The following is a 9,946-nucleotide window of genomic DNA, read 5'->3' as shown; positions in this document are numbered from 1 at the left end:
GACATTTCGGTCTATTTGCGTTTTCATTGTCACTGAGATTTCATTATCATTGAATTGTCTTACTTTTTTGTGGGCAGCTTACATTTGGCTCAGATTGCTATTTCTCATTTATTGTCTTTGTCCATAAATTATTAATATTTTTGCTGGGAGCTTACACTTACCACGATTTTCATTGTCATTTAAATATTGTCATTTGAAAAATTTTTGTGGGGAGGTTACACCATTGATAACTGTTCTTTCACGTGAACAGATTTTACAATTATCTTTTACTCAAACGTCATTTGAAGTGACAAATTTAGGCACCTCGTCCTGTGTGTATAATATCTTTGCTCAGGTAACTACTACCCACCACTATGTGAAATATTCACCTAGATTACTGTTAGCTGACCACAATTTTATTGTTCATGTTATTGCCTTCTACAGAGAAGGGGTCTTTGACAACGGAGCAAACGATACAGAAAAAAAGCTATCAGAGATGCCAGAGAACAGAACAGCTTTATCGCCAGTAATTTCAGTGTGTTCTGTTCTGTTTTTCCGTGCTTTTTGGATATGGCGACACAGTGTTACCCCACTGGAAAGCGAGGTAATTAGTGAAATCTTTTATGTAATATGGTAACTGCGGTAGTATCACGTAAAATACTCGCTCCCACAGACCAGGAATTCGCCACACCTGAAACAAATAAAACAAGGCAAGAGTTATTGAACATTTCGAACAATACCTTATACAGTGACTATGTAGCACTACCCATGTTCCTAAGGCGTTCGAAATCAAAATTTCACATAGTTCTTAAGTTTATTCATTATAAAGACTGAAAAAATGTGACACAGTATTTTGTAGCGAAAAATTGGCAACATGCTTAAACGTTCGTGATTGGAAAACTGTACACTTCGCAAAACAAAAAAAAAACCTAGTATCCAATGACTACAGAATCAACGAGATACAAATGTAATCGGCCAATTCATACAAATACCTGGGAGTAACACTAAGTTAGGATGCGAAGTGGAACTATCACATCGGATCAGTCGTAGACGAGGCCCTTGGCAGACCTCAGTTCATAGGTAGAATACTAGGGTACTGCACTGTACAAAGGAGATTGCTTACAAATTACTCTTGCCACTTGTCTTCGACTATTGCTCAAGTGTGTGGGACCCATACCAAAGAGGAATAACAGGAGATATTGAACGTAACAGAGAAGGGCAGGGCGAATGGCCACAGGTTTGTTTGATCCGTGGAAGAGTGTCAAAGAGAAGCCGAAGAAACTGAACAGGTGGACATTTAAAGATGTATGTAAATAATCCCAAGAAAGCCTACTTAACAAAGGCTTTAAATTGTGAATCTAGGTATATACTACAAGCTGCTACATTTCACGCATAGGCATTTTGAGAACAAGATCAGATTAATTACAGCTCCCACAGAGCTATTTCAACGATCAGTCTTTTCACAATCCATCTATGATATAGTATGGAAAGCAGTGGTAGCCCTAATAACTGGAGCAGTGGGAAATACAATCTGCCATGAACTTAATAGTGGTTAGAAGAGCAGGATGTAGACGTAGAAATACTTCCTCCGAGATGAAGGCATTGCGTAGAAACGGTGAAGAAATGTCCTTTTTGAGAAAATGCACTCTACCAAAAGAGGTAATCCAGAGGTAGGTAAGAAAATGTAAGGAGGAGTCAAATGAGAACGAGACGGATGGAAACGACTAAGTAAACCATTTATTATTTTAAATGTAATCGCCGCATCTGTTAGTAGTGTGTGCACAGAACTATGTGACCAGCAGATGCACAATCAGCAAGGCATGCGTGGGGAAAGTTGCAGTGGGGGGGGGGGGGGGGGTTACGGACAGGCGCTGTAGGGGAAATGCCAATGTTGGAGGGGAAGTGCTGTTCTTAACTGAAGCCTAGGCTCACATTTTTTGTAACATTAATTGGAGCCCCCTCCACGTCCACACTTATATGGCGACCATTCAAAAAGATATGTCACCTGTGCTTTGATTACTACCTAAAAAGAATTCCGCCGAAAATGCAACGAAAGCAATGAGTTCCTTTTTTGCCCCGGCCGGAGTGGCCGAGCGGTTCTAGGCGCTACAGTCTGGAACCGCGCCACCGCTACGGTCGCAGGTTCGAATCCTGCCTGCCTGCATGGATGTGTGTGATGTCCTTAGGTTAGTTAGGTTTAACTAGTTCTAAGTTCTATGGGACTGATGACCTTACAAGGTAAGTCTCATAGTTCTCAGAGCCATGTTTTTGCTTTTTTGCCAAAACACAGCGAAGTTTACCAAGTGTCACCTAACAGGTTGTGCAGACGCAATTGGGAGAGGATCCTGAAACAGTGGTTTATTAAATTAATTAAGTGAGGAACTGAGGAAAAGAAAGGTCAATAACTTATGAAGAACCACATTATTGGTACGAAAGTAAACGTGCAATGTTTTCACTGATGTTGTTACAAAACTCATAGTATTTCTCGTTTCACCAGCTATCGATGGCCCTTAGAAATTGCATTTTTTTCACCCTGAAAGTCTCTAGTTAGTGGAATAACATGGTAGATACAGAAGTTCCGCACAATAACGATATGGCAAAATACTCACCTCTTTGCATGATATTATTTGCCACAATTTCGTTTTGATATCTCAAACCGTTTTTGAAATATTTGGAATGTTATAGATATTTTATTCCTGGTTTATCGCTGGCGCAGGCGATCACAAATGAGTGTGTTACATTAGATCAATTTTCGAGATTTTTGGCTGATGGATCTTCACCTAAGTCTAAATAAAAATTTCACATGTTAACTAAATTTCATTGCTGCCAACATATTACGTAATATGTATCAAACGCAAAATTATAGCGACTCCTATTTTTAATAGCTAACGTTTTCGAATTTAGCGCAGTGTCTTACACGCAAATGCCACAATAACTATGACCATTAACAACATGATGTGCATGTCATCATGAAGCTGATGTACAAAGCTATAAGTGACGCAAAAATGATATTTTTTACAGAATAGTTTCCGTAAAATCGTTTGAGCAAGTTGGCAGGGAATGCGCCTCGATTCTGTCATAGCCGACCTGCCGAAGGGGGAGGAACACTGCTGGCCTCCCCTTCCGAACAGACGAATGAACTCGTCCAGCGCTTTGGACGACAACTGGTCACTGCGCATCGGCCACCGTATCCTATGCAGACTATAATACATGTATGCTTCTGTGAGACATGACTGTCGATGCCTTCATGAAAAAATATTTACAGCTGCCTGTGGGACAATGATTGAATCCAGGCGCGCACCTCTTTGTATGACGCAAATTGACGGCCGCGAATGTCTTCCTTCAGGGTCCCAAAAACATGGATCTCATGGGGAGAGTTCAGTATGTACGTGTCTCTGAATACTTTGCAAAAACTAAATGCAACATCAAGTTTAAAGGGCCAGCAATTTTGACAGATTACGTCACACTATCTACGTAACCTAACAGACCCAACAGTAATTACGTGATTTTTAAATTCCCCAGCATTTATGAAAAAAATTTAAATATATTTGCCCTGGACACGATATGTGTTCAGGAAATCTGTACAAGTGTCGAAAACTTTCTATATCAAGCCACAACTGTGGTGCTCCAAGACAATCCAGCCATCACATTGACAAAGAATGTGAGCTGAGAGTATATCTTGGTAATCTAATTGTGTTCTTCATTCCAACACCTGCATGTCTTGAGTGGATTGGAGCATTTTATCTTAGCATATAAAATGTATATCTCACTTGCCTTTTTTTGTTCTTTAAATATCTTAAAATACGATGTGTGTCATACACTAAATAAATGAAACTGCAAGTTTGTATCTCCGTTTATATAGAAGTATTGGACTGGTGAAACTGAAGGAGTCTTCCTTAAGCACCCTGTACTCCATCGCTTTTGCCAACGGCAGAGGTTGTGATTCTAGTACTATGAAGCTACCTATACACAGGTACGTTGATATTTAATTCGTATACTAATATTTATCTCTTATATAATTCATCACAATAAATGAAAAGCACCAGTTTGCTTTTGTTCTACAATATTACTTTTATTGTGTTAATCGGTTTTCGACTTGCAAGGACCATCTTCATAAATTTACTGAGTATTGTCACCAAAGAAGTTACGATGTTTGCAAACAACATTGGAAGAGAAGTAACACATCTAGACTGAAGCAGAAACATACAGTAACTAACATATTTGACAGTGTGGTGGTAATGCAATGAAGAAGTAAAAACCTAAAGAGTAAATAAATAAAAATGGAGTAGACAGGAAAAACGTTAGCACAAAATAGGAACAGCATGCCTACATAACAGTTTCTATTAATAAACAAAACTAATAAAATAAAAGAAAATTCTTACTTGAAAAGGCTACATCAGGAGGTATAAAACATGGAGAGTGATATACAAACCACATAAAGGAAGAAACAATTATCAATGTAACTACTTCTTCATTGCATTACCACCACACTGCCAAAGATGTTACTGACTGTACGTTTCTGCTTCAGTCTAGACGTGTTACTTCTGTTTCAATGTTGTTTGCAAACACTGTAACGTCTTTGGTGACAATACTCAGTAAATGTCTAAATATGGCCTTGTAAGCCGAAAACCGGTTGACAAAATAAAAGCAATATTGTAGAACAAAGGCAAACTGGTGCTTTTCATTTATTATAATGTTGAATGTTGTTCTACCATGAACCGACGGAAGATTCTGTTAACATAATTCATCACACCTTGTGTTTACTGTCAGACACTGCATATTAACTGCTGTAACTGCTACTTTATTTAATTTATTTCTTAAATTTTGAAATCATTTTTACATGTGCAAACGAAGTTGACACTCGACGTGGTGGCTGATGGGAGCGAGCGTAATGGCATTTCCCATTTACATCGCTCCCCCAGCTTCTGCGCAGAGTGTCAACTTTGTTTGCGCGAATATTACATGCTTACACTGAAATGTTTAAATAAGATTTGATTGTTATAAATACTCTTCGAGAGTGAGAGTCTAGGTTCGTATTGATACGTTACGAGTTTAACATAACAGTGCGATGATAGCAATTATGGAAGGTTGGTTGTTGTGCAGCGGACAGGCGTGGACGGTTAATTTGTTGCTGTGGACATATATTAAACTGTTTTTCAGTGTATTGTGAACTGTAAAAATAATGGACAAAAGGTATTTAAATGCATCTGATCAATTTTCCACGCAATATTATAAAGGCTACGACAGTGGAATAGTGCAGTCACACATGTGTTAACGGGCCTCTTTCGAGACGGAACGCGGACTGCTTAGTTGACATTCTTGAGAAGTGATGTGCCTTTTATCGCGAACTGTTATATTGTGGAGTAGTAGGAAAGCAGTGACTGTATAATGGCACGTTTCAGTGTTGAGCGGCGCGCTGTTCTCCTTGGCAATTGGCGCAGAACGAGATCCATACTTTATTTTGACCGTCTGCCAAACGCATCCGCCTGCGTCAGCTGTAGCTGTCGGACGGGTTGGGAGTGGTGGAGGGGGGGGGGGGGGCTAGTGCACTTGGAGGCCTCATTCGTCCATGTACGTCCCGCCACGCCTACGTCAGCAACAGCTCTCTCTCTGCCGCCGGTTGTAGGACCGGTCCAGAGTTGTCCGCCTTCAGTAGGAGCACCTAGCCATGAACTTGCATTCCGCTTACGATCCGATGCGCCTGACAGCTCTTCTGGTTACGGTGCACCTGGTCCTAAGTCTGTCGTTCGTTCCCCAAGTCCGTAATCTCGGATCTTCTTCTTGTTGAGTTCCGCTGCTGCAGTCCACAAACGAACCACGCATTCGCGATTTACCGCATTTTGGCGCAACAAACCGCATGTAATCGAACCAAATGTTTTCACAACAGTGTTTGAATTTACTATCACTTAATGACGCGTGTAACCTTTCTTTGACTTATTATTGTGCTTAAATGCCCCTCCTAACCGATTTTTATCACGCATGGTGTACAAAGCTGACTAGCTGTCCGTTACACTCAAAAACTACCGCTATTGCGGCCGTTCTCGCGCCTGTGACCTTGGCTGCGTGGCGTCACGTAAAATTCTGTCTTTACCACGAACCGTTTCCACAACTGTATCTCTTATTCACTTAGCTGAGTGTAAGATTTTATTCTATATCGTACTACCACATTTTTAAACAAAGTTTAGACCAACTATTGACCGTGATTTTACTCAAACTGAATTTATTAATTTTTAGTCAATCGACTATTTATTTCCAAAGAATAGATGGGATGTTGTGCACGATCATGATTTCTAACACATACATAAATATTTCACTACACTCTCTTAACTTATTTATCCTTTAGATAATTTGGTGCCATCCAACGAACAACAGTAGCGTTGTCAAAAGATTGCTTGAGATCTGGTGTTCAATTATCATACAATCCCTCTGCAATACATGTTATCCTACTAGAAACGGTCGCCGTTCCTGGACGAGCAAAATTTTGTTTGATGTTTCTTAGCCGGCCGCGGTGGTCTCGCGGTTCTAGGCGCGCAGTCCGGAACCGCGCGACTGCTACGGTCGCAGGTTCGAATCCTGCCTCGGGCATGGATGTGCGTGATGTCCTTAGGTTAGTTAGGTTTAAGTAGTTCTAAGTTCTAGGGGACTGATGACCACAGCTGTTAAGTCCCATAGTGCTCAGAGCCATTTGAACCATTTGATGTTTCTTAACTTTACTTTGAAATTCTGAAGTCAAATATTTTACTTACCGAGTTTACTTGAAAATAAGCTGGATGCAAGCTGTACAGTTAATACATAGGTTTGTGGCCACCATATTTGAAAATTTTAAGACTGAATAATTACTGAACTAATAATGAAGAAACTGTACGTTAAAGTCAAGTGAATTTGCCATTTACAAGTGAAAACGCAACCATAGTCATCTGCTTAAGACAAAATAGCTTCTCTAGATAGTGAATACTTAATATCTATTTATAACTGTGACACAGTGATGTATTAATCAGATACGATCTTTGAAATCGTATATTCCACACAAAATATTAAATATGTAATGATCAGGAATGCAGGATAAGTAAATGATTGTAGTTTAATTAACGTAAGAGCCTACAGAAAATGCAAAACATTATAGCCTTTAGCTTTAAACAACGAAAAAGCTGATGAATTCTTCTCGGGTTATCATCGAAACGTTGCGACAAGACGACGCCACCACTCGGCTTATAACCCGAGAAGAATTCATCGTTGGAATACGCCGAGAAAGACTGCAATCGCATATAAACGAAAAAGCCGTTGACTTTAATTTCCTCATATAATAGTAAGAAAATTGGATGCAATACATTTCTTGCTTTGAAATATGCGCTGTCGTCGAAAACTGTGGTGGTAATAATTTACGAGCTCGTCATGTCTCTGACTACGTCGGTTAACAAAAGGTCACCACGATGTCTGTAGAAGCCATTGTTCGTACTACAGCTATAGCTCAAATACTTCCAACACATGTTATAACTGGAAAATCTTGCAGTTCGGCTTGGTGATCGATTTGCATGTCTCCTGGCTGAATTATTCTGCCACGTTTGGTGAAATGTGTTGACTGCTTGCTCCATTGGACTGATCAAACACGAAATATGCACATTCCTAGGAGTAGTTGTAAAATTTAGGTCCCTGCTGAGTGCCTTGAAGGTGGTGTCATCGAGCTTCTTGCATTTTAGGTTACTCAACGTGCAAGTGATCTCTAACTGGTGTGTTTTGTTGCGTATATAGTCAAACTTCGCAGACTGGCACAAAGAGACATTCTTCCTGGAGCACTCTGGTGTGAACCAAGAGGCACTGTCTATTCAGTCCCAGTACTTACCTGTTACGAAGGTTGTCAAGTACAGACGAAGATGTAAAAGCCCTCTGGCCACCACAACCAACCTGTGGCGTATGTTTCCAATCCCTTCATTTACAAGCGCCATGCTCGCCTGACGTTTTATCTCATTGATATGATGCTTGATCCCGGCGAAAATTGGCAGTAGGTCTCCATCCCTAAATCTCAGAAGGAAGGTAAGAGACATAACATCCTCCCTTTCGTATGTCTAAGTTTGTCCAGCTTTTTGATATTTCGGTACATCTCCTCCCCATAGAATCTCTTGATACAACAATTCTTCAGGCTCTACTGGCGATCTGTTGACAGTTTGGCACGCCGGGTTTTCTGCTCAGTGTCAGTGTAGTCCATGCACAACATTTCGACAACATGTCCCGTTGTCTTTATTGCTTGAGACCTGAGAGTGTTTAGCAGGCCCAATATTTATACTTAATTCCTTCCTTCTCCATGATCGGTTCTCGTCTTTCTGTCTGCAGTCCCTTACCTCTGGAAGCATACTGAGACGTTCCTTCCTGGGTCAGGAACAACTGGCCTCGAACTGGCGTTCCGTTTTCGGTAAAATGCGCCCCCAAGGTCAGTTCTACGAGCTCCGATTGCAGTCCGTTGCCACTAGAAGCGTCCTGCGACGTTATATCTTCGGTCCATTGTGCCACACCGCGAGCTGGCCTTCCTTTTCCAGACCGATGCGGCTGACTGAAATCTGGCGTTCTGTGTTGGGTACAGTGCACCTGGCGCTTTGTCTGGGGTTCGTTCCCCATGTCATTTTCGTTTCTTCCTTTGCTTGTTTTTTTAGCAACTTCAGTGCAGGACCTCAGGCTTTGCGGAGTTGGTACCCAGTGCCACGATTCATGAGGTTTTCAATCACCTCTATCTCTGTTGACTTTGAACATGTTGTTTAGGCGCTGGTCAACAGCATGTACGAATTTTACAAAATTCATTACCCTGTGCTGTCTGTCTGTCAGTACATACAGCACAATGTGATGTATTTTGTAAAATTCTGTTGATTCTCTTATAACACTGTTCCAGTATCTAGGGGTTTGTGTTGAACACTCTTTTTTCATAGATCGTGATATACTTAAGTTCCAGACAGTGCTCGTAAATGACCAATTTAATTGCGTGTCTCAGCTTGGTGTGCCTCCCTTGTTCTTGACATCTGGTGTCCACTGGCGAACATAAAAGTAATTTCTGAATGTTATGACATGACATACTACAAAGAGATCAGGTTCATGAATGCCACAGAGCAGTGGCTGGTTGGCATGACATTGATAGTTCACAGAAAAGCACTAAGACCACGCTGACCTGTCAGCGCAACATCCACAAAGGACTATACAGTTGTATTTACATTTCCGTGAGTGCAATGCAAATCATAGTATTAACTGTGAAATATGATACACCATGCTTAAGAGGAGAGAGAGACGATTCAGCTAGTATATATGAAAGTGGTATGTGTAATTAGTTATAAATCTGAGAAGGTTTCTGTAACTGATTTTCACTGAATATTTGATAACAATGGTTTTTATGTACCCACAAGAGAGATTAAAAAAACTCATTGATAAATGTCGATTGAGCTATCTGCATATTTAATTATTCTTAATCAACCAGTGAGTAGCACTTTAATCAGGAATTTAATTGAATTCAGCTAATTAATAATTCAGGAAAGATACACTATCAGCATGGCAGTATGGACTGACAAACGTGCACATGCTCCACGTGCAACATTAGGATTATATATTTTGTATGTTTGACAGTTTTAATTAACTATTTATAATTTTACGTAGTTTCACCCATAGTTTAAATGTCGTTACAGATAACTGTGTTTAGATTGGAGTAGTGAAAACAGCAGTTCATTTCCTTAAGACACGTGTGCCATATATGTGTGTAGAATAAATATTCGAGGACACAGTGAGAAAAGACTGAAAACTAATTACTGAAAATGGAATATGTAGTTATTTAATTTATACTTGTGAGCAAACTACTTAACATGTCATTATGTTTAATATGTTCTTTCGATGAGGTTGGTAGCGCTTGTAATGGCACCTGTAATGGCATGTCTAGTTTTAAGATTGATTTTCTCCATAAAAAGGTATAGGTATGACTGGTGGTTTCGCTGGCGCG

The 9,946-nt window shown here is 40.2% G+C and overlaps 1 protein-coding gene across 1 annotated transcript in view; it reads right to left on the bottom strand.

Annotated features, from left to right (window-relative positions):
- Positions 1-373: 373 nt before the first annotated feature.
- The window catches only part of LOC124780881 (short-chain dehydrogenase/reductase family 9C member 7-like), a 172,440-nt gene continuing 162,867 nt past the window's right edge, over positions 374-9,946 (bottom strand). The window contains exon 8 of the mRNA XM_047253812.1: positions 374-670. Within this exon, the coding sequence (XP_047109768.1) occupies positions 512-670 (159 nt within the window). The 3' untranslated portion in view covers positions 374-511. The remainder of the gene's footprint in view (positions 671-9,946) is intronic.

This window comes from Schistocerca piceifrons, chromosome 1 (genome assembly GCF_021461385.2).
Source record: "Schistocerca piceifrons isolate TAMUIC-IGC-003096 chromosome 1, iqSchPice1.1, whole genome shotgun sequence".
In the NCBI taxonomy this organism is placed as follows: Eukaryota; Metazoa; Arthropoda; class Insecta; order Orthoptera; family Acrididae; genus Schistocerca; species Schistocerca piceifrons.
This window is presented reverse-complemented; position numbering and strand designations above follow the sequence as displayed.